Consider the following 24,761-nt stretch of genomic DNA (forward strand, 5'->3'; position numbering starts at 1 on the left):
CCGTTTCCGAGTCAGCGACGTAGAATCGCTCCTGGTACTCGTGGTCACCCAATCGAAAGGTGACAAGTCCTGTGTGTGCCGAGATTGCCGGAGAGCTATCCTGGTTGCCGAGGGCCAAGGTGACAGGCAGCTGAGGAATTTCCATAACGTCCAATCGGAGCTTGGTGGCTAAGCGCTTGGACATGAGCATCGTTTCGCAGCCCGTGTCCAGAAGCGCGCGAATGAAGGTTTCTCCGATTTGGACTTCAACCTCAGGAGCCTTGACAAATTTGGGGCGAAGCTCATGGAGTCGTATGAGCTTCGGCATTCCTTCCAGAGTATCCGAAGTTAGAGCAGCAATCCGAGGCGCGGGGTCCAGTGGTTTCCAAGGCGTTTTCTCCGATGGCAGCTCGTCGATTATTGGTTGGACGAGGCTTGTGACTTCTTCCGAAGGTGGCGGTGGGGCAACATGCGTTGCGCTATTATCTTCAGGGCGTCCAGTGGTATCCATGGCATCAGAGTGGGTAGGAGAGATATGGTCCGGTGGCGTGGTAGGAGAGGCTGGGGTCGTGTTTGACGGTGATTCACTGGGCCCTGGAGCGGAGAAAAATGTTCAAATCCTGGTGGTGGCGGCGTTTGGCGCCGGAGTTCCGCTATTCTTGTGTCATCTACTCGTCGTGCCACGGGATAAGGATCAAGTTTAATCAGATTACTATCTGCAGTATTCTGATTGGCGGCCTTCGCTGCGGGGCAGTCGGGGCAGTGGCAGCCATGCCTTGAGCAGGTGCTTGAACAGCAGCTGGAGGCGCTACTTGCGCAGCTGCGACCTTAGGCTTGTCGCCACGGAAACGTGTGCAAGCACTAGCAAAGTGGCCAGGTCGGCGACAGCGAAAACAGCGGCCTTCTCGCTTGAGGCGCTCGCGTTCCTGATCCGTAAGTTTACGGATACGGACTGAATCAACCATCATCGGATCGGATGCTGGTTGGGGCGGAGCAGGGGCGAAGCCAGCGGCTGACATTCCAGACCGTTGCAGAATGTCACTGAAGAGGCCCGGGAGGGCGGAGTCCACATTCTCAACGATTTTGGCGGCTTCCTCGAAGTGGCCCGGGTTCAGCTGTTTAAGCTGGAACTGTGCCATGGGGCTGGAGCCGAGGCGGAGGCGGAGGAGGACTTCTCGGTCCGAAAGATTGAGCAACGTCTTGTACCGGCGAAGCTTGCCGATAAACTCGATTGCAGTTCCAGTCTGGCGTAACTGGTGGAACTGCTCGTACAACGTGTCGTACGCGTTGGCCGGGAGGAAGTATCGCTTCATGTCCGCGATCAGCATATCCTTATCGGTTGGCGGAGTCGGGGCCTCGGCGATGCAATTGCGGTACCACTCGATGGCTCTACCGCGGAGAAATTGACCCATCACGCGATGGTGGTAGGATGGCGGAACGTTGTAGAAGAAAAGGTACTCCGACATCAGGTAGCACCAATTCTCAAACGTGGAGACGTCCGCTTCTCCATTGTACAATGGAGGCTTCTCGATCCTCATCATGTGGAAGTTGAAAGGTGCCCCCATTGAGTTGGAAACCTCCATGGGGGAGAAGGGGGACATGGGAGCAAACGATGGGAGCGGAGCAGCAGCGGCTACGGGAGGCACGGGAGTTGAGGAGGCCATGGGAGCAGGGGTGGGAGCGGGAGCAGAGTTGGCCATGGGGACAGAGGGGTTCATAGGCGTCGAGGGTTCCATTACGACGAGAGACGAGGGCAGAGGGCGCGAGAGAGAGACGAGGCGCAAGACAAAGACAGGGGGATCCAAAGGCAGAACAGGGCAGAGAACTCGCAACCAAGTGTAAGGTCGAGCTAAGAATGTTCTGTAAAACAAGTGATGATTATTTGAGACTAAGACTAAGGTATTTATACTGAAGAAACGGTTCTTAGTCATAATGGTATGACTAAGCGTGGCGTGAATTATACAGTCACGAAGAGGTAAATTACGCGACTGCAATTGTTGTCACGCGAACCTCGTACGATGCCTGTAGCGATCAGAATCGCTGTTTGAAGTTGGCGATCGTATTTAATCGCGTGCGCGCCGCTAGAGCGTATAAACTTTACAGCAAGTTCAACTACCCTTTAGCAGCGAGGTGGACTTGCTGTTGCTTTGTCGGCACCAGACCAAGTCCACATCGCTCGGCAAAGCTGTGCGACATTACATATGTTGCACAGCCAGTATCCAGGAGGACGCGGCTCTTGTGCCCGTCCAACTGGCAGTCGACCTGCGGCGGTAAAGACACTGCCGGGGGAAATACTGTCAGCTGGCCACAAGACACCGGTCTTGGGATGTCCTCCGCTTCTGTAAAGGGGAGAAGGGGGACATGGGAGCAAACGATGGGAGCGGAGCAGCAGAGGTTACGGGAGGCACGGGGGTCGAAGAGGCCATGGGAGCAGGGGTGGGAGCGGGAGCAGAGTTGGCCATGGGGACAGAGGGGTTCATAGGCGTCGAGGGTTCCATTACGGCGAGAGACGAGGGCAGAGGGCGCGAGAGAGAGACGAGGCGCAAGACAAAGACGAGGGGGATCCAAAGGCAGAACAGGGCAGAGAACTCGCAACCAAGTGTAAGGTCGAGCTAAGAATGTTCTGTAAAACAAGTGATGATTATTTGAGACTAAGACTAAGGTATTTATACTGAAGAAACGGTTCTTAGTCATAATGGTATGACTAAGCGTGGCGTGAATTATACAGTCACGAAGAGGTAAATTACGCGACTGCAATTGTTGTCACGCGAACCTCGTACGATGCCTGTAGCGATCAGAATCGCTGTTTGAAGTTGGCGATCGTATTTAATCGCGTGCGCGCCGCTAGAGCGTATAAACTTTACACATAGGCATATTGTCCGGCCGTCAAATTTTCTTCTGGTTCTCTTCTCCGTTTGTTCGCCTGCCGTTCCCGTTGCTCCTGGGCTCGCTGCATTGAGTCGCGGGCTGTAACGACTTAGCACTTTTCCCTGCCGATAGTGCAGACGGCGGCCCCAATTAGTGTGGTACGTTGGCCCTCGGCCAACAACTAATTGCGAGCTATTGCGACGCGCGTAGCAAGCGCGTTGCACCCCGTAATTATTTGTATAAAAAGCTAGAATTAGTAATAATTATCTAAGTTATTCTACATATCTTCGAGTGTTGCTTACACGGGCCCTGTGGATAGTATCATTCAGGCACTCGAGGTAATCCTCTGATGCCGGAATGGAACTAACTGCATGGCGAGTTATGCCAGAGCGGCTAAAGCCGTAATTGGCTTCGAACGGCGTCGTGCCAATGGAGGAGTGAAACGAATCATTGTATGCGAACTCAATTAAAGCTAACAATGATTCCCAATGACTTCTGTCTTGGAGAAGAAACGGCTTAAGCATCTGCTGGACCGTTCGGATGGTCCGTTCTGTTTGTCCATCGGTCTGAGGGTGACTTGCCGTGGACATTTTGAGCTTGACGCCCATTGTTCTGAAGAGGGCTTGCCAGAACTGGGCTACAAACCTCGGATCTCTGTCTGAGGTTATTGTTTCAGGTACGCCATCGCCAACTTAGACATATTTAACTGCAGTCTTAATAAAAAACTGATAATATTGAACTAAAATTAATAGGCGTCCGACCCGTACTCCTAATTAAGGATGCTCGCAAGTGCTGACTTACGTTGCACTGCACTGCATTATGTGTAAAGTTGAACCGAGAATGTTCTGAAAAACAAGTGATGATCATTTCAGACTAAGGCTAAGGTATTTATACTGAAGAAACGGTTCTTAGTCATAATGGTATGACTAAGCGTGGCTTGAATTATACAGTCACGAAGAGGTAAATTACGCGACTGCAATTGTTGTCACGCGAACCTCGTACGATGCCTGTGGCGATCAGAATCGCTGTTTGAAGTTGGCGATCGTATTTAACCGCTTGCGCGCCGCTAGAGCGTATAAACTTTACAGTCTACGTACGCAATTGTTTAATTTTACTCGTCACAGTCAATTGGGTATTGATAATTGGGAAAAATAATATACTTGTAACGACTTAGCACTGTTTGCTTGCTAGAAATACAGACGGCTGCCCAATTAATGTGGTACGTTGGCTCTTAGCCACTACTAATTGCGGGTTATTATGCGGCGCGTTGCATCTCGTAATTATATGTATAGAAACCCAGAATTACTAATAAATATAAAATTTATTCTACATGGCTTCAAGTGTTGCTCACAATACTAGTCTTATTCACAGTACTGGATTTAGCATAACAATACAAATTATTGTTGCTACCAGGAGCGATACTGTGACTAAACATTCTTCTTCGGAAAGGGTATGTCAAAAAAACAGTTTGCATAATATCTAGAAATGTCCAAACAAATTTAATAATACGAACAAAAGTAAGCAAACCTCGTTTTTTGGAAACTCGCATAACTTCGTAACACCTTTTCTTTTTCCATGATTTTTGTAAAATGATATCAAGTTCTGATATACTCGCGAGTTTTATCTGAGTTGGGCACACGTATCTGATGATAGCCTAGTGGTATTGTCTTCTTGTGTTATGTTGTGTTATGGCTCGTGTTCAAATCTTGGATATACCTTTTTTAAATATATTGCGTGGTGTAACAAAGCGTGTTATTAACTTTAACATAGTAGATCACGAAAACACTCGTTATATTGTTAGTGTGTCGTTAAGTATTGCCTTTGTACTCGGTGTTATTTTTTGTGTTCTGGCGTAGAGGACAGTAAAATGTTTAACGTGGTGGAAAAACGCGTGTTAAGTTTTTAACACATCTTAAGGATGCGTTTTATGTTTGCTTACGCATCCTTTTCATTCCTTAAATTTTATTAGCGTTTTGCAAAAAAGCGCGTTATGGTACGCACGATTTTAATGTAGTGCGTTTTAGGATCATAATGTGTAAATACAGCACTGTTGTATGGCACGTTATCTCGTTTACACATTCTAACGAGGTACTCAATTGTAAATAGTGACCCTTTGGAACACGTTATATTTTTTTATGAATTGCACTGCAATACGTTGGTGTGTGTTCTTTAGTGGTGTACGGTGTAGCACCGCAAGTTTGCGTAGCTTTAAATACTACTGTATGAAGAACTTAATGTGTTTCAACGCGATTGTTAAATGATAATTACGCAATAATTGACAACATCCTTTCTTAGTTATAATAGTGAAATTTTATGAATTCTAGCAAATTCTTAAATCATAGTATAGTGTACTGCAAAGGGAGGTAATAGCACTGTTTAAGTAAATCGAAAATGTATTTCTGGGTTGCTTGTTAACATCAAATCAAAAATAGAAAAAAGAAAAAAGAAAAAAAAGCGTTGAGACATCTATACCGCTGTTTTCCGTTGCAGCGGTTTCCAATGGAAGCAGTTTTTTGCCTAAGGAAGAGAAATGGATCTAGTGTTGCGTGCTGTAGTGGGTTTTAGGACGAGAACATAGATTTAATCTTTAATTCTGTATACTAGCTTTCTAATTACGTCGTTGTATATATAAATAAATCAAGTTTAAGTCAAAACGAAATCTATTAATAAGCTAGCACGTCTTCGGTAGGAAGCAACATCGCCGTCGTTGAATTGCGATGCATTGTCGATGATGCAATGCGTGCGAGGTGGTCAATTTCAATTTAGGACGGGTCGGACGTTATTTCACGAATGCGAGCAAATACATAAATACGGGTCGGACAAGCTGTTTAGTTGGACATTATATACATGAAGAGATTTAGTCTAGGGTTTGCTTAGTACACGCACGTAAGTTATGAATGAAAAATTTACGTTTTAACTATTGCTCTGTATGTTACTTCTTGTCCAATTTATAGAAGACACACGAGAACAAGACAGTCCGTCTTTATGAAACCGATCCTTGCATGCCAGCTTGAGCTTAGGTAAAAAAAATACTCAATTATATACCAACATTTTAACTTCAATAATTTGTGTTTGTAAGCTAATTACAACATAACGTTAATGTAACATTACTGTGAATTGATTTCATGCGCAAAGTGAAATTAAGGAGTTGACTGTTGCTGACGTGAACGCTACTCTTGATCGACATGGTGTTTAGAATGTTGATTCTTTGAGCCAATTCTAGTCCCGTATTAATATATGTTCTAGGGTTCTAGGTTTCTAGGGTCAATTTACTGTATATGGCTTATCAAACATACTATGAGGATCAATGGCCTGCGGTGTCATAACTTTTTTAGGGATTACACATGTTATCAGCCTCAATCATTGTCCAGTTCTCTTGGAAATTATGGATGGTTCCTTTACGCTCAAGTAGACCCAAATTTCGTAATTTATGACGTCTAATTCTTTGTTGTCATGAACTTTTCAAAAGCTGGTGTTCTTTTGAACGATAGCAGGCTAAACAAATCTTTTATTGACGTATATCCAAAAACTTGCCTTCTCGAAAATTGTTCTATTATATAACATTTTTACAGTAGTTGCAAGCAAACAATTATCAGGGATGGTTCTATAATAAAGTTAACTTATCTAAAGTAATGCTAGGTTAGAAATTATTTGCGAAAACCGGCTTTCTTTTGTATCATGGTTTCGTTTGAAACATATCCACTTTTATATCGTAGAAACATAAACCGTAGTATATACATCTGTATTATGTATATACTGTACACAAACCCGACGACCAAACCAAACTGAAATTTTTACTCAGCATTTACGTAGCTAAGAGTCAAAGTGAGCTGACAACTTAAACCTTGCGCCTAGGTCTTTCCAAGTAAAACATCACTCATAATTTAGTTGTTGACTATGAGTATCGTCCATCTGTACCCTTAGACTTGAACTTGATGAGTTTCTGCCCCTGTGTTCCCTGAACATTCGAATTCTACCCAGGGATATATTACTATATTGTCCAATTTTGCTATGAAAGGACATGCACAGTCACACCTGTAATATATAAAAGTGCGTGCTTAAGCTGAACTCGTTGGTTTCTTCGGATGTGAGTACTAAAGGTTTAGTCTTGGCCTCCTTAGGTCCTGCGTCGAAACAGTATTCAGCAAACGTTTAGTTACCTAATTAAGGCCTGAATTCTGACGTAGCACACCAAGGCACTGACATAATTGACATCTAATATTAGAATAGAGAAACGAATTAAACAATACGTAAAACAAAAAATCAGTGGTATCATCGAGGTCGACGTACACACATCCGGCCGTTGTCATTAAAAAAGACTTAAATAATTGCGTTCATGGCTGTTCTCCCACGAATATGCGGAGAAGCGCATTGAAAACTAGGTGGAGCTGTAGCGGTCGGCTGACCACGTGGTACCATGTGTTTGCAAGCCCCTGAGTGGCAAAAGTTGACATTTTCGCTCAACTGTACGGAAACATGTAAGCGAGAAACTCTAAACTGCTTTTGGGTGAAGCGGGTAAGCTCATTATGTTCATGAACAGACCCGGTTCTTGTGCAATTTGGTAGGAGTAGTGTCCCCCGCAAATTATTCTTTTTTATTTCAAATGGGAAAATGGCAGAAACTGTAGATATTGCAAAAAGATTTGCTCTTTGCACCAATGTTAAGTACCATATTCATCACATGCTCGTATTAGCGACGTTATGACGTGGACAGTGCTGACACCATTAGCATTCGGCACGCTTACTGGAAGTTAAAAGTATACAGATGCAAAATATGACGTTTTGGAACAAGTGACACATCATACTAGTGGTTAACATATCTTAATTTAAGTATTGTTCGTGCAATTGATTTTAAAGCAATTTTATTTTTAGTGTTATAGTTATCACACATTTAATATACTAACTAATAGATGAAAGTTAAAAAATACAAGTGGTTCACATATGTTTTGACCTATAAATAAACTCGTTCTTAGAGAAGACGTCATAAGCCCCAGTTCTCGTGTTTCCATGCACCCAGCCGATAATATCGTCTCGAAAGCATCTAAACGGTATTTAGCGTTACTTCCGCTGCGTGGTGTGTATGCTTTGAAAAAATTATGTACAAACTATAAATCAAACGTTTGTTCCCTTGGTACCTACCATTGGTTCATCATTGTCAAAGCACCTTTAAGTGTTTGGCGTCTGCACCCTCGAGTTGCTCTTAGCATACGTGGTACGAGTGCAGCTCCATTTCTGACGCATTCAATTTAGTGGGATTAGTACCGCGTGAAATAATATTGAATCGTCGCTGCTTATTCAGCAACTTTGAGTTTCTGAAACATAGCAATTGTAACACTTGGTTTGTCCAGGCGTGGTTATAACGGATTGTATTAGTTTAACTCGCGGAATTATTTCATTTGTCTCCGATATCGTTTATTACATTCGTTTTTATCTTTGAGCAGAACTTGCTTTGAAAATCAAGGGTTTTGGTTTTGTGTGGTTCATTAACTACCGGATATTTTGTATCTGTTATTGGTATTGCTGCGGTTTTTAGGTCTTTCTTTTTCGTTCAAAAATTGTTGTCGTTTTTTTAAAAGGCTACGGTCAAATTCTAATTTCCTTCATTCTTTGGGTAACATTGGTATCATGAATCTTGGAGAATTCGATACTCTTTCAAGCACGGACTCAGTCTCGAAGCCTTATGACTCTTCCACCGAGACTGGTGAGATAACTTTTAGACCTGTGTATCGGGACCACGTTGATGATACGGAGGATTTAGCTCGCTTGGGTTACAAACAATCATTCCATAGAGGTCTTTCGCTTTTCGGTGTTTTTAGTGTTTCTTTTTCCGTCTTAGGTTTACTTCCCTCGGTCGCGGCAACGCTTAACTTTTCTATGCTGGCCGGTACACCAGGAATGTTATGGGGTTGGCTCATTGCTTTGGTGTTTGTCTTATGTGTCGCTGCAAGCATGGCCGAATTGTGTTCTAGTATGCCAACATCCGGAGGATTATACTATTCGGCCAAAGTGCTTGCGCCCAAAAGGTGGGGTCCTTTGGCTTCTTGGGTTACTGGTTGGTCCAATTATATAGCTCAACTTTGTTTTCTTGGAAGCTGTATCTACAGTTTGTGCGCCTTGTTAATTTATGGTGTCGACGAGTTCGATGGCAAAGATTTTGTGTACATGAATTATCATATATATTTCCTGTGTCTTACTTTCATCGTGGTGCTTTCTATCATGGCTTCATTACCCACTAGGATAATGGGAAAGATTAATTCTGTTTTCACGTTCTTGAACATACTTTCCCTTCTCGCTGCTATCATTATTATTCTGATTAGCGCGTCTATGCGTCACGGCTTTAACACTTCCACAGGAGTATGGCGTAATTTTCAAAATCAAACCGAGTGGCCTCAGGGGTTTGCTATGTTTATGTCGTTTTGTGGTGTAATCTGGTCTATGGTCGGATTGGATACTTCTTATCATCTTGTTGAGGAATGTGCCAGCGCCTCTGTGAATGCGCCCAACGGTATAATGCTTACTGCTTTAGTTGGCGGATTTTCTGGCTGGATTATACATGTAATGATCGCATACACAGTTGTTGATTACTCGCGAGTTGTTAATGCCCCTAACCTGTGGGTTGAATATCTGATACAGGTTCTTAGCCATAATGGCGCTAAGGCAGTCATCGCTCTTACCTTGTTTTCAAATTTTCTTATGGCCCAGGGTGTATTAATTTCCTCTTCCCGTATCGCATATTCGTACGCTCGTGATGGCGTTCTCCCTTTCTCAAAATGGATTGCACGAATAAACAAACGGACCACGACACCAATTAATGCGGTCATTGCAAACAGCTCTATAGTGGCCGCTATTCTTTTGTTTGTTTTCGTCGGACAGTGTGCGATAGATGCCATATTTGCTGTTTCCGGAATTGCAGCGTTTGTTGCGTTTATTATTCCGATTGGCCTTCGTTCATTTGTCGTGAAGGACAGTAAGTTTTTTCGTGGGGCGTGGCATTTAGGTCGATGGTCTCGATTCATTGGTGGAGTTGGTACCATTTTCGTGGTGATTATGATTCCAATATTGTGTTTTCCGACTTCCATGCACCCTGGCCCTTTTGACATGAACTGGACGAGTCTTGGGTATAGTGTGCCAATGGCAGCAGTCCTTTTGTGGTTTGCTTTCGGGGCTAAACACTGGTACAAGGGACCAAAAACGGACATGCCCGGATTGGATATTCCGCGCATGTCAAGTTTTAAATGCTAAAGACAGCATATTCTTTTCCAATCATCCATCAGGGAGAACATAACTTCAAGCACGTACAAGAAAACAACACTACCATACCCGTTTCTTGTTTAGATAATTTTTTACATTTATTCGGGTTCGCACAACTTATCTTAGAGTATTGCTTTTGTTTTAAATTAAATGTTGCAATATGCATGTCATTGGCACGAACATCCGAACATATTATGCATTCCATGGCGCCTGCATTCCCAAAAACAGTCAATTTATGTAATTCATGAATGATTGCTAAATAAAAGGTTGTGTTGCTACAGAAGAAGATGATGCACCATCAAAATCAAAGATGAGCTAATAATAGATCTTCAAAACGGAATATCATATAAATTATCAAATAGTCTAATGTGACTCATCCTTTTATTTCTTTCCCGGCGTGAAATTGGAAACGGGTTATAATAATCAATATGTTACCTTTAACAGTTAGACTCATTTTAATAATCTCAAAGTATTGAACCTTAGCTAAGCTCGTAAGCCGGGTTATAGGGTTTAATATAATGGTGATGGTACCAATAATCAACACTGCAGACGGCGAAAGCGAGCACGGTCGCAAGTTGTAGGAAGATACCAAGCAAGATAATATCAGAACCGGCATGTTCTTTCCTACCGTCTTTGTTTTCTTCAGTAGCGGTATCAATTCTCGCAAATTGTATGATCAAGGAAATGACATCACTAGTGATATAAGCGAGCCCATAGAGTCTCTGGCCAAGGACACCAATATCGGCTCCATATTGCGTAACTAAATGCTTAAGTGCAGTACACATTTGTGCAGTGTAGAAAACAGGAAAATCCATGATCAAAACACATTGTATGATGTCTGGAACAATGTCTGTATCATCGTTATTGTGAGAGGAGGCATAAAGTCGGACGATCCAGGAAATTATCTCACCAATGGTTCCAATGAAAGCAGCAATTGAAGCACGACTTTGATGCTTTATTATTTCCAATAGATTGATAATTTCGCAAATGGTAAAGGAAACAATTGCTATGACGCTTAACCATTTTGTTGGTACGTACCCATAAATTTCCGATAATCTCATTTGTTAACTGAACATGAACCGTTAAAAAAGGCGTATTTCTTCACCAATGGTACAAACTACTGATACCGTAGGACGTAAAAGATTGTGCAGCAGTTCTGTTTTTTCTTTAATTATTTTTGGAGAGTGGTAGAGAGAGATAATATTTTTATATCACCTGGAAATAGGACGATGGCTTTTATTCACGTTTCGTCTATTGAACTATGCTTTCCCTTGATGCATAGGCTTTATGAGAAAAGACAAAACATAAAAGAAAAATTAAAATGCTAGGACACTGCCGTATAAACAGCCCAAGACCTAAATGCTCTTACTAGACTACAATGCATATCACACAGAGCCCAATATTTATTGTTTTCGGAAACTCCATCATCCTGAGAAACCCTGAACCCTAGGTTTAAACACGAAAAGATCAAATGACACTCAAGTCAACGGCTAAACCCACGGAAATGTATTCACGTGTCCGTAAGCAAATTAGGTTTTTGCGAGGCGTTTTTTTGTGGGGTGCCGAGAATTTTATTCACGCCAGATTTTTTTTTTTTGCAACAAATCAGTGCGCAGAATGAAAGGGCTGTTTTACTGTTGAGTATTTTTTATGTCAAGTTTCTAAAATGTGATTTGCGGGTCTACAGCTATAAAGAGCTTGAGTCATTTGACGTTAAGCGCTCGCTTCTTGGTCGTCAAGTGAGAAGGCTAATAACTGGGCTTTAAATTCCTGATCATGTCGTGGCGTAGTACCTGTACCACGCAACATGCTCAAGTTCCATCAGCCACAAAGCCGTTGTCATAGATTTGAATGCGCTGGAGGCACGATAAGGATCAAGCGGTCCCTCGAACAGTTCGCCCACGTTAGTTACTGAGAAAGTAATAATAGGCTTATTATAGTATAAGTGAATTAAGTCTCGCACCCGTAATGACCCATATTTCAACAGATAGAAAGATGAAACACTCATTTTCCTAAAAAAATTATCTCCAGTACAGCATCCAATGAAGAGCTAGACCTTTAATAGGAACAAAATGATGCACACACTGTAACTCAATGACTTATGCAAAATAGTTGTTACTGCACGAAAGCTTGCGCATTTTCGTAGCTATTCCACTTCCACGGAAACCAATTAAACTCAGGTGTTGGCTATAAGCGAGCGGCAAAAATTCGGCTTGCGAAGCTATGCCCCGCTTTCCTGTCGTCCACACGTCATATGCAGATTAATGTTAGTAAATTCACTATTCTATGGAAAGGCTAGGTCTTTGTGACACTCATTGCAAATGTGTTTTGAGGACTATTCCAAACAACAGTTTAGATTACAGCTCTAGGTTTATGTAATAAAAATTTCGCCCGCTGAGATCTACTATTATGTTACAAACACCGGTAACCCGAATTACTGTCATTGTCAGTATTATATGAAGTTTATTTGTAATAGGCTTTACCACAAGCAATTTTTAGCACTTCCCTATAATGAATCAACTATTGCTGAACATTTAGACATCCAAATAGTAGTAATATTGAGTGTTGAACGACGTAATATGGAGAGTTATTCAATTAGATACGATGCAATAAAGTCGGTACTGAATGCATTATGCATAAACGCGACTAAATGTTTGTTGACACAGTTATCAGTCTACTAATGCCGGCTCGCTGTCATGATATGCTACGTGTATTCCTCACCTGTGAATACAACTGCAAGGGCACGGCAAAAGTCCGCCTCGGTCTTCTCTTTAGCAAACTCTAAAATCCACACGTGCAACAATCTCGCCTTGCAACACAATCAACAACTGACTATGTGATACACACCTAAAGGAATGATGTAGTTATGATAGAGCAGAATTGTTATCATTCTTCGATTCCCGACGTTAAAGACGGATCTTTGTAAATGGACTGGTCACTCGTAAACGTCGCGAACATTGTCCTATTGAGACCAATCTAGAGGTTTTGTGATTGTTCACAAGTTCAACGGAAAGCTCTGTAGAAAAGAAAGAATGTAATAGGCTTTCAGCGTAAAGGCTATGTTGCTAAAGGTTGCACAGAACTCCTATATACAATTCGGCATTTAAATGCAAATCCTATTGTTGATAGTAAACGGGGAATTCATAGTTGCAAACTGTGCTTCGTAGTCAACCAATTGTATTCACAGGCTCGTTGAATTAATAAATTCGCTATATTGGCATCTTGGCACAGGCATTAGAATAGATGTGCCGCAAGTTATACGCCTTGGGTAAAGTAATTGTGTTACTTTTGCTTATCATTTTCTAGAAGACGCTGCACACTTTCATTCGATAGCAAACCTTACATTGCTCACAATTAAAAGCATTGAACTACAGGATTTTTATTACGATACGATCTTCTTGGTTCGTATCATTTGATAGTTAAGTTTTGTCGCTGTAAGGCTTTGTATCAATACTAAATATTAACTAACTATGATCCTGACCTTAAGTTATTCTCGTAACGTAATCTGGTCTTTCAAATTGTAATTATTCGTTATATTTTTTCTTTGGCATTACTTCTTTATCTTTTTAATAGGTCCCGTTTTAATCATATTTTAACACACAAACGGTAATAGTATTTAGTATAACTAAGACAATGTTTATGCACAAAACAATTGTTCTTTGCCTTCATTGCTTAACACGATAACGAGTTTTTCACGAGTTGATTTCCTTGTTTGTTAGAAAGCCACAACCTAATCGCAATTAATTAAGTGAACATTATCTGTCAATGAAAACATGCAGTACGCATCTCATGTGCAATCTAGGCTAACCATAATTGAATGTGTGATTATAAACGCCGACTCTGAGGTAACATGTTTTCATGACTTGGCTTAACTTGACTCGACTGACAGGATGGGAGGGTGCGATGCAAAGTTGTGAGAATTATTATCCCTGAAAATGGCATGTGTATTGCTTATTTAGCTTTAAGTATAAGTTCATATGTCTATATCATGGGGGTTGTTTATTTACATTTACTCATGGAACATTAATCATGTTTACCTTTTACTTTGCATTTGTGTCACTTCACGCACTGTTTATTTAGCCTCTGGGAGTTAGCGACCACTAGGCTAATGTCAATGCCACACTACAAAGTTCACAAGTACGTTTCCAAGTACGATGCTTTGAATTAGTGGAAACGGTGCAAATACGACACATCAACAAGACTCCTGAAATGGCTTAGATAATCATGTCATTCAATACAATATGCTTTAAAGAAAAAGTATAGAAAGGTAAGAACCCAAAGGAAATTCAGTGCATTATGAAGTTATCAAGTATCCCTCTTTTGTTAGCTTCCGTTTTTGCTTGCAAAGCCGTTAGTGCATACTCCGGCGATTACGATTCTCTTCTAAATGACATTGTCAAAAGCGATTATGATTCACCGTCTGGTGGCGAAGGACAGGTAACGCTGTCTAGCCTGTCGGGCTTGTCCACCTTGTCGAGCCTGACAAAGCGCGATGCTGAACCGTACTTCAAGGAGCTTGATATGTTTTCATTCGATAACTACGAGAAACTTACTAAGGTTAAAAGTATGCTCGCACACGCGCAATCCAATGAAATGTTGGGTGATGCACTTTATCTTTACAACTTCATGGATCGGAACGGCCATTCAAAAAGCATCACGCTAAATGACTCATCCGAGTTTGTTACTGAGACGTGTAAATTACTTTCCTCCTATGGTTTGAATAGCACCGATATTCTTGTTTCTACAGCGTCAAGTCCGTTCCTCGTCGATTTTTACAAGAATTTCGATATATCTGTTTGTGACGCTAAACATCAGATGAAACGGGAAACCATGGAATGCAATCAGAGTCATTCCACTGATTCAGCAAGTTGTACTATTTTATATCATACACTCGGTGGTTTTGGTACTTCTCCCATCAATCCTAGAAGCTGGTGTGTTGGTGTCTGTTGTATTTCTTGGAGCGCTCCTGTCCAATTTAGTGCAGGCTGGGCGCAAGATAAGCTCAAGTCATGTATTGATAGATGCATACCGCCAACCGGAAGTTGTCAAATTAGGGACACAGTCTACGGTAGCACTCATTTTAGTTTTTGCGTTAGCAACAGGGGTAGTGGTTGTTCGTAATAAAGTGAAATGTTGAATGAATTATTATTTTCTTTTCATCTCTAAAAGGCACGACTTCACAAATGTAATGAAGAATTTGCTTTCTTTTATCAAGTTTGTTACTTTATATCTTTTTAAATAAGCGGGAAGACAGCTGTATTAACGTCCGCGTGTATTATAGGGTATTATACTACCGTGGTGCCCCCCTTTTTATAAACTCCGGGAAGTGCGAACCAATGTTCTGAACGTGGACAATCCATATAGTTTGGAATTCACGAGCAGAAGAAGCTTATTATATTACCATATCAACTTATTTATTGTCGCAGGTTGGTAGTCAATGACTCGCATAAATTAACGAATGCTAGACAAGTCGCACGTAAGCTCTTAGTAACATCGATGAGGGCGAAATTTTGTTTTTTTGTTTTTTTTTATAGATTATCATATAACCGGTCCACAAATTGGAAAGTCCACTTCATTCATTTAATAGCATGCTTTAAATTTCTAAAACTTTATAAAGCATGTTCGGATAATTCAAATAGAGGGCTAAATTTATTCACAGGCTATTGAAGATATTTATATATGCTGGAAGTTCAACTGTGTCTTCCTCACGTTATGGCTATCCACAACTCACACCGTACAATGGCAGCGTCCTCGATTGCCGTATACCCAACCAACAGCATACTTTTTCATCAAACAACTATAGCCCCGAACGGGCCCGAGTCCCAACCGACGAACTTAACCTCAAATAAAGCCAGATCCCGTAAACCAACTCTTTAAGCAAAATATAAAGTTCCCTTCGACCACTCACTGCCAAATAACATCGTGAAAAAGTGAAATTCATTTACTCTATTATGTGCGAACAACAACCCAACAATGTCCCACCTGAGACACCGACCGGGACAGCTACTCAATCATCTCCGAGGACGGAACGGATGCATTTTCTAGGCCATTCGGCTCCAATCATCATACTTGACCCCGGGATAGATTTTAATTACTTGTATAACAAAGTAAGTTAAAACCACTACTGATGATGGTTTGTAGAGAAGAAAAGACGTTTCTTTTATACTAAGAACTTTCAGGGTAAGGGTTATGATACTGCTGCATACTAGGGTAGGGTTAGACTTTTTCTCTCCAGGTATGGCATGGGGCAATGTGTCGTCGTACTCGCTTACTTTAATAGCTTATTGTCTAATGCGAAACATTGACGTAAATCCTGTAGAACTAAGTTTCGCTTTACATTAAAACAATGATAGCAATGGTGATATTTAGAATATAACATAAAGTATGTGCTAATCATTCTGATAGTTATTGGGTTTCTGTTGCATAGCGTTATATCAAATCTCTAATTTTAGTAATGTTAATAAACCTCTACGCAATATTTAAAATTACGTGTTGTAGCAAAATAAACTATTTTTCTTGTCATTTGACGAAATTGAACTCAATCACTAGAAATGGTGGAAGTGAGGGTTGAGCTTAAGAAAAAGGAAAGCAAAGGCAAATGTTACTTACATTTACGTCACAACGGTTACTGTGGATGACTTGTTTCATTCCCATTTCGCTTTTCATAACACTGCAACAATTGCCTTGTAATCAATATGGCTGATTTGTTGAAAGACATTTTGGGATGCAAGCTTTTCAACCTACTAGACATCTGGGAAGATCATCTTAGTGATGACACATGCTTCAAATACGAGAAAGCTGATCCTGCGAACCCCAACGCACTTACGGTAACAGCAATAACGGCCAACGAAGCAATGATTAGTCGGATCACGGTTGTTGGAGCAAAACCTGTTCAACCGTACTTGGACTATATAGCTGAGTGGTCAAGGAAGGCAGCAGAAGAATTGTCTGCTAACGGAATTGCGCCCGAAAATTGGAAAATTACCAGACAGGATGTCAATGAATTTGCCTGAGACATAAGGTGACAATTTTTCGGAGGCAATCTGAAAGGCACTTCTTTGATACGGATATTAGTTGTTAAATGAATGAAACGAAAATTGACAGCTCAATTCTTTTGGAAATGGTTATATTACAGATTAAATTGCAGATGCTGCCTGAATAATTGATGATTTCTAATTGCATATTTCCTACTTTTCGTATCGAGTATTGCTGATAAACCCTAATACCAGGCCAAGGCAAAAAGCATCCACCATAAAATCTCCTAATAGTGACATGTGATACCTTGCTGTGAGCAATTGTGTGCAAGTAACAAAGTGTACATATACTCAGTATCGTAGTACAAAGGTTCTGATAACCAGCTAACAATATTAAAGCGTGTAGAGGCACTTCACTTGAATTTCAGAACTACACATACTTGCAAACGGAATCACGTGTACTTCTATATGTACGAAACAGGTAGCAGCAAGATTTTTTTTCCCGTTTACTTACTATAAGAACTGCGATTAACAAGACAGTGAGGCTACCTAACTCGATCCGACTTTAGGAGCCCAAAACAAAATCTATCAAATTTCTCTATGAATCCGCCACTGCAGAGCCCGGTAACTATCCGCAGACGGTACTGCATTCAGGGGCAATGCAAGTACGAAAATACCGACACCCCTTAACGCTTGAAGCATTACATCAAACAGCGGTACTGGATCGTTCACTAATGAACACCAGCGAAGAGGCTCCTGCTCAGTATCTTCTGTGTATGGTTACTGTGCAAACTGATTAGTCGTGATTCTATAAGGCCACACATTGAGGGCTTTAGATTCTCAATTGGCTCAGAATAAGAAAGTTACAATGAGAAAACATTAAAGTCGATCATACATACACTCGAGAATCAATGTTTATTAAGAATTACAGTAACTTTATTGTGATGCTTGGTTTTACACATTACTGTACATACTTAACAATATTCTACAGCTACTACACACCATTAAGCTTTGAAACGTGGGCAATGCGGCTCCTCGAAGTCTAGAACGTAACTCTCCCGAATGTTACGGGAAGTCACCTATTGCTAGCGGTGCACGTGAACACGACACTCAGCAAGAACGAGATCAACTACAAAGAGCAGACTACGGTTTTCATGATAGCTGGAACTTCTGGAATACCGTGCCTCAGGTATTCTGGCATGACGATATGGTTCCAGATGCCGCGTGCTTGTAATAGGTGTAGAACAAGCTCTCGCTTGTAGCGACTCTGCCGAACATGTCGTAATACCAAACAGAGTCCTTGGAAGTACGTAATCAAAGGCAGCCAGTCGGATTTCAATGGATTTGCTCTATCGCTTTTGCTCTTCAGTCGCTAAGTAATGAAAATACCATAGTGTCTACTCCATAAATGTTTTAAAAGTTTGCCAACCTACGTTCATGAATTAGAATGATATATTAGCACAAAATTAAAAAAGTCATAAAACTGTAAATCGCTCCGCGATGTAATTGGTGTTAACAAGCGCACAGACTGTGGAGAAGCCGCTTCAACTGCCGAAGACCCTGTTGTTAATTATGAACCCCTTGTTTTGTGAGCCTCTTTACCCCCTGGTAATGCGTTCCGCGACACAAACAAACCCCTTTGCAGCGTCGTAGTTGATGAATTGCCGAAGCTTCTGAACCAATTCCGTTAGCATGCCATTGTGATGATTTTTTCAGATTTACCGTCAATTTTTTGTATATAAACGCTACTTGTTGCACCCTTAACTCCACTTCATATTTCTTGTTCGGCTCGTTTACATCTACTTTTATTTTTTTGACAATTAGAATCAACCTTATCCAATTTAAGAAATGACTAGCGCTTTGGATTTTCTAGGTCAATTGCCTGGAACACTGTATACTCAACTGTGTCTTTGTTACGGTGTAGAAGACTCAATTCCCTATCCACGACTTCTAAAGACAATTAAAGACGGTTTGCAAAGGCTTGCCGCCGCCTTCCCTTGGGTAACGGGTGAACTGATTACTGAGCCTGCTGGCAATGGCCGTTCAGGCATTCGGAAAATCAGATACTCAGGCAAAATTCCGTTTACTGTGAAGGACCTGAGAAATAATTCGGATATGCCAACAATGAATGAACTTCGTCGCACAAACTTTCCTTTCCGCTCTCTTGACGAAAATCTTATTGCTCCCTGCGATAGTGTTGCTTACTCAGAGAGTACGTCGGACTCCGAGTCTAACGCAGAACCGGTATTTCTGGTGCAAGCTAATATCATTATTGGGGGTTTGGTACTTACCTGCGTCGCTCATCACAGTGTCATGGATATGACCGCACAGGGCGAAGTAGTGCGCTTACTTTCAAAGGCCTGTCACGGTATTCCGTTTTCGTCGGAAGAATTAGAAAATGACGACCTACTTAAACGCACGCCGATACCGATGCTCCAAGAATTAGAGGAACCAGAAACTGAACTTGCCCCACAACTAAGGGAACCGAGCGAGTCCCATTATCTTTGTTCTGGGACGAAATTTAACCCCACGCTGCCTAGTACTGCCAAGTGCAGTTGGAAATATTTCCTCTTTAGCCAAGCGGCACTCGACGATATAAAAATGCTGGCGTCTAGTGCTCTTTCAAACACCGGGAAGTTTGTTTCTACAGATGATTCATTAACTGCGTTCATCAGCCAAGCCGTAGTCCGTGCTCGTATGCATCGCTTGGAACCTACAGAAGACATCAGTATCTGTCGATTCGTGAATGTACGAAGCATCTTAAACATCCCTCGCACACACCCCGGTTTTTTGATTAACGCTACCTATACTACACAAGCGGCAGGAAAGATGGCTACCGAGCTCCTAGGCCATGTCGCCTTACAATTTCGATCGGCTTTGGAACCCAGCGACTTAGAACACAGAACTCGGGCACTTGCCACATACCTTCACAAAAATGAGGACAAAAGCGCCTTCTCGTTTGGAGCCAAAATTGACCGATCTAAGGGATTGATGCTCAGTTCATGGGCAAAGTGCAAGATTTACGGATTAGATTTTAACCTTGGGTTAGGAACACCTGAGGCCGTACGTCGTGCACAGGACCAACCATTTGAAGGATTCGGCTATTTGATGCCTAAGGCCCCTAATGGTGAAATTGCATTGGCAATCTGTCTGCGGGATGAAGATATGCAACATCTGAAGACGGATGCTAAATTCATGAAGTATGCAAAGTATGTAGACTAAAATGCGTACCGACTCTTTTTGCTTGTTATGATTATTTAATGAATGTTTGTTTTTCATGTACTAATAAGCGGTTAAATAGTAGTTTTGATGCTTTAGCTTTAAATTTAAGTGATACTTAAAAGAAGAAAAAATTATGAATAATAATTAAAGGGAAAAAGGAAACAGCTAAATAAAGATTCTACTATACATAAATTTCCTTTTTGCTGTAATGACTGAATTATTACATGCTGAATGTGCAGTGAGTGGACTTTATATATTACAAGGGTCCATTATTCTCGGAACAAGCTGCATATAGTAGTCGCCGAACCAACCAACTTCTTACGACTTGCGTAATCCTTACTTCATCTAGTAAATTTCTGTTTGTTTTTCGATCAGTAACTAAAAAAAAACTCATCGGACTAAACCCTGGACTAAACCTTAGGCCTAGATTATACAGGCTTAACCTACTCAGTTTCGTTATTAAAGATGTTTTAGTGGAAAGCACCAATTACCCAAGATCATAAATAAATATTAAAATAAATAAATCCAAATCATACACATTCAAGGATAGTTAGAGATTAGCATTCTAGGGTAGTTCCTTTCATTTTGTGAAATTAACCAACGTAAACAGCATATTTACTAAGCTCCTCATCCATTTTCAGGTGTTCCATGTCTTCATCTCTCAAACAAATTGCTACCGCAACTTCGCCATTCGCACTCTTGGGTAGTATGTGAGCAACACCTTCAAAAGTCATTGACAAGGGGATTCGTATAGCCTCTGGTTTTCCCAAATGAAGATTGAAATCAAGATCACGACAGTTTACCTTTGCCCATGAGCTTAAAACCAATCCTTCAACGGAATTGACTCTTGGACCAAGTGATATGGCACTCGTATCCTCTATACGGGAGATACAGGTCGCAACTTCTCGGGTTCTATATGCTAGATCCGAGGGATCTAAAGCCGAGCGAAGTTGCAATGCAACGTCACCTAGTGCTTTCTCAGCTAATTCCGCAACCGTGTAAGTGTGATAGACTGGACTTATGACAAAACCAGGGTAACCAGGAGGGATGTCAAGAAATTTTCGAACATTTACAATGCGAGAGCAGGTTACATTGGCTGTAGGGTTTAAGCGAGAAAGGCGTGAGCGGATAACAGATTGATAAATCAAAGCAGTCAGTGAGTCGTCAGTGGAAACATAGCTTATAGAGTCTGATACGGCATCGCAAGCAAGTAGCTTCAAATCATGAAGTGACTTTTCATCAAAAACAAAGCATCTCCAGTTGCACTGCGAAGATAGTAACCACTTACTTTTGTCGTTATTGTTTGTTTCATTTGAAGTTCTTATATGGTGACCAAGTTCTGCTGCTGGCTTATAAGACTCGTCGAATACTGGTATGATATTTTGACGGTCTAGGTTACCACTAACTAGTTCTTCACTCGTGAATGGCTCCTCATGGCAAGCCTTTGATAATAACCGGATAACCTCACCTAACCCGGTTATATCCATTGCGCTGTGGTGGCCAGCAACGGTGAGCAAAAGGCCTCCGGTTATAAGATTAGCTTGTATCATAAAAACGGGTTCTACATGTGCTTTAGAATCCACTGTAGCACTTGGGAGAATAATGCTACGACAAGGCGCGATGTCACTTTCATCCAATGAGCAAACGGGGAATTTGGTTTGTCGAAGCTCATTCATTGTTGGTATCGAATGCTCCTCATTTCTCAAGTCTTTGATAATGAGTGGGATACTGTTTGTGAACTTAATTTTTTTAGTTTTCAAGTGATTTTCGGAAGCACCATCAAAAACAACCTCGCCTGCAATCCAAGGAAACGCTATTGAAAGTCGATGAAGGCCGTTTTTCAACGTTTTTTCGATGCACACATATGAAGGAGCGTCGAGTGAGTAGATAAGACATAATTGAGTATAGCGTGGAATAGGTAACTGGCCTAGAGCATCTAATGAATAATACATCAAAAAAAACAATGACGCCTTAAAAAGAATAATTGCTTAATTTTTTTCTGTCTTGGTACACTGGAGGGCCGGTTTTAATAAGGTTTTCGACTTAAATCAAGTGACTAAGTGTTAGTGAATAACCGTAATTGGTAATGTATGTGATTATGATAACATGAAATGGTTTAAGCGATTTTTGCGAAAAGTGGTTCCAGTATTTTTTATTATAGCTGCGAAATCAAGTTTAAAGGAGCACCTAACATTGACTATAAAAGGGGCTGAAAATAAAATAAAATTTAGCTTTCATCATTCTCTATGATGGCTTGGTGTTTGAAAAAGTAGAGCCACAGGCCATACAGTTCATGAGCCTTTGAGTATATTTATGTAAAGACTAATTAATAACTATTTTGCGCTCAGTACAGCACAAAATAGTAACCTTGTCACATTATTAATGTACAACTGATGATACGTTCTAAGCCTTTTTTCGTGTTGGTGTTATAAAGTAGCCTTTTTCTTGAATTGCGATATTCAGGCGCTTTCCTGTACTAGTATACGCATGATGCTTAATACTTTCGACGACAATTGTCGATACGATAATTTTAGGCGAACTAGATTACAAAGTCGTCTCCCTCTAAACGAAAGTACTTAGTTTAATCCTTTTGCTGTTAGATTATCGATTCCGCAGAAATGCGATGAGCATTCGAGTTTAGTTGACTCTAATTGTTTGTAGCTAGACAAAAGTAGCTGCAAGTGTTGAAAATTGGTTCTAGCCAGTAATGTTTTGTTCATATCTGGTGACGATTTATCACCCTGATCTAAAACCATTTCACGTACAGCCCTTTCGTAATGACAGGATAAAAATCCCGTAATTCATATTTGTGTCCCATGCGATAAGATTAAGCCGTTTGTATATAAGAGTAACATTTAGGCGGGTACATATTGTATTAAAGCAATTGTTGTGTATTAATTAGTTCACTCTACTACAATTGCAGTGTCTGTGTCTTAAGTAAGAGAAGGCTGTGCATAGAAAACGTGCAGCGATAAATAAATCATACTAAATATATATCTGTGGCCACGCCTTAACATAGTTTTGCGGTTTGCCCACGTCTATTATCCATGCCGTGCTAAAATTCAGTATGTCTATGTAAGCCTTGGAGTCATAAGTCTTGCCTACGATATTTCTTTAAAGGATAGCACTGAAGTCGTTGAAAATGTATCCTGTCAATAATTAGAGGGTATTGTTGTATAGTACACTATATTACTTTAATGTCTATTCGGAAACTATTAATGCTTTTAGTTGTTATATAAATAAGTTTTCTTATTGATCAACCACGTCTTTCTTGTTAGTAACTTTCAAACGATGTAGAACATTTTCTTTTATTAGATATCATGGAGTATTATTTTGTTCGGCAATTTTAAACACGATTTTAAACCGTAACATATACAAGTATTGGAGAAGAAGGATTGATTTTTTCTGAAATATTATTGAACCAACTATGCCGAATAGTAGTTTTGTCAATTTAATTATCACCGATTTTTGTGGTACTGTTGAGTCCACAATTATAGGAAAACCAATAGCGAAAATCAAAGCGTAAGATAAAAAAAAATAAAAGCTGAAAACAACGCGAATGACATCAGAATATGTAAATATCGATTAGCGTTAAACGTTGCCCTTGCACAGTTTACATTTGGTCGCACATTTTAAGTCCTACTATTGCAACGAGTTACACGAGTAAATCTATTCGTACTTCCTTAACCAAGACAAAGGACGATAATATTTTCCCGATTATGTTCGTAAATAAGACGGTTATTTTATAGAATACATTATCACATCTAGGAATAAGTAGTTTCGGCATTACAAATAAACAAGTACTGGGACTGAACTTTATTCGTCCTATGGTCCAGTTCTCGCAGCATTGGAAAAACTTTTGCAAAAAAATCAACCTGCTGGATAGAAAAGTAATGATGCATTTTGAATGTTCAGTAATTCAGTCAAGATAAACTATTCGCTTCTAATTAATCCTCAAAACTAAAGTAAACTCGGTGAATGGAGTACTTTGTCATCCGGCTTCTAATTAATAAGCTTACTTGTGCATGCAAATATCTTCACATTCTAAAAATCACATTGAATCTCACTCATATTACACAGAGCGATCGAGTCGGCGTCTTGTCGTTGACTCGGTACTATGTGTTGTATATAATTAGCTAGTAATTATGTTACATTCCTACTTTTCATATATACCACTTCGGTTAAGTGACAGTAGTTGTTCGTATTTTACTTCCTGTTCAATATTTGTTTAAGTTACACATTATTTTTAATAAGTGCTATAACCATACCCAAACTCTTGCCAAATAGATGTCCATTTTATGGTCTAATTTACTCGTCTAATAAAAGAGAATCCAACAAAACTACAACAATTTAAAAGACTAAAGACTGTTTAAATTAGATCGAACTGTCTATTAACGTTAACCGTTGAAATGAGAAGTTGATCGTATCAGCATTAACATACAAAATATCGAAGTCAACATAATTACG

General features: G+C 40.6%; 6 protein-coding genes across 6 annotated transcripts; 4 read left to right on the forward strand and 2 right to left on the reverse strand.

The window, feature by feature from the left end:
- The first annotated feature begins 7,731 nt into the window (after window positions 1-7,731).
- On the forward strand, window positions 7,732-10,466 carry SJAG_01096 (amino acid permease). The gene has a single exon (XM_002172325.2). It carries the CDS (start codon window positions 8,473-8,475, stop codon window positions 10,087-10,089), a length of 1,617 nt encoding a protein of 538 aa, XP_002172361.1. The 5' UTR covers window positions 7,732-8,472; the 3' UTR covers window positions 10,090-10,466.
- On the reverse strand, window positions 10,426-11,581 carry SJAG_01095 (hypothetical protein). Its single transcript, XM_002172324.2, has 2 exons — window positions 10,577-11,581; window positions 10,426-10,533 (listed from the first exon to the last, which is right to left on the reverse strand). Exon 1 carries the CDS (start codon window positions 11,157-11,159, stop codon window positions 10,578-10,580), a length of 582 nt encoding a protein of 193 aa, XP_002172360.1. The 5' UTR covers window positions 11,160-11,581; the 3' UTR covers window positions 10,426-10,533; window position 10,577.
- A 2,516-nt stretch (window positions 11,582-14,097) lies between these two features.
- SJAG_01093 (hypothetical protein) lies at window positions 14,098-15,219 on the forward strand (the record flags this gene model as incomplete). The annotated part of the gene is made up of 2 exons (XM_002172323.2): window positions 14,098-14,247; window positions 14,454-15,219. The coding sequence occupies exons 1-2, from the start codon at window positions 14,207-14,209 to the stop codon at window positions 15,217-15,219; spliced, it is 807 nt and encodes a 268-aa protein (XP_002172359.1). The 5' UTR covers window positions 14,098-14,206.
- A 1,574-nt stretch (window positions 15,220-16,793) lies between these two features.
- SJAG_01091 (hypothetical protein) lies at window positions 16,794-17,111 on the forward strand (the record flags this gene model as incomplete). The annotated part of the gene is made up of 1 exon (XM_002172322.2): window positions 16,794-17,111. The coding sequence occupies one exon, from the start codon at window positions 16,794-16,796 to the stop codon at window positions 17,109-17,111; it is 318 nt and encodes a 105-aa protein (XP_002172358.1).
- A 1,552-nt stretch (window positions 17,112-18,663) lies between these two features.
- SJAG_02127 (trichothecene 3-O-acetyltransferase) lies at window positions 18,664-20,350 on the forward strand. The gene has a single exon (XM_002173304.2). It carries the CDS (start codon window positions 18,921-18,923, stop codon window positions 20,292-20,294), a length of 1,374 nt encoding a protein of 457 aa, XP_002173340.2. The 5' UTR covers window positions 18,664-18,920; the 3' UTR covers window positions 20,295-20,350.
- A 395-nt stretch (window positions 20,351-20,745) lies between these two features.
- Window positions 20,746-22,246, reverse strand: SJAG_02126 (trichothecene 3-O-acetyltransferase; the record flags this gene model as incomplete). The annotated part of the gene is made up of 1 exon (XM_002173303.2): window positions 20,746-22,246. One exon carries the CDS (start codon window positions 22,244-22,246, stop codon window positions 20,888-20,890), a length of 1,359 nt encoding a protein of 452 aa, XP_002173339.1. The 3' UTR covers window positions 20,746-20,887.
- Between the last annotated feature and the right edge of the window lie 2,515 nt (window positions 22,247-24,761).

Source organism: Schizosaccharomyces japonicus (genome assembly GCF_000149845.2).
Source record: "Schizosaccharomyces japonicus yFS275 unplaced genomic scaffold supercont5.1, whole genome shotgun sequence".
Lineage (NCBI taxonomy): Eukaryota > Fungi > Ascomycota > Schizosaccharomycetes > Schizosaccharomycetales > Schizosaccharomycetaceae > Schizosaccharomyces > Schizosaccharomyces japonicus.

Bases quoted from the DNA above. Each gene is read 5' to 3' on its own strand.
- SJAG_01096 (XM_002172325.2), top strand. From the start codon at position 8,473: ATGAATCTTGGAGAATTCGATACTCTTTCAAGCACGGACTCAGTCTCG.
- SJAG_01095 (XM_002172324.2), bottom strand. From the start codon at position 11,159: ATGAGATTATCGGAAATTTATGGGTACGTACCAACAAAATGGTTAAGC.
- SJAG_02127 (XM_002173304.2), top strand. From the start codon at position 18,921: ATGACTAGCGCTTTGGATTTTCTAGGTCAATTGCCTGGAACACTGTAT.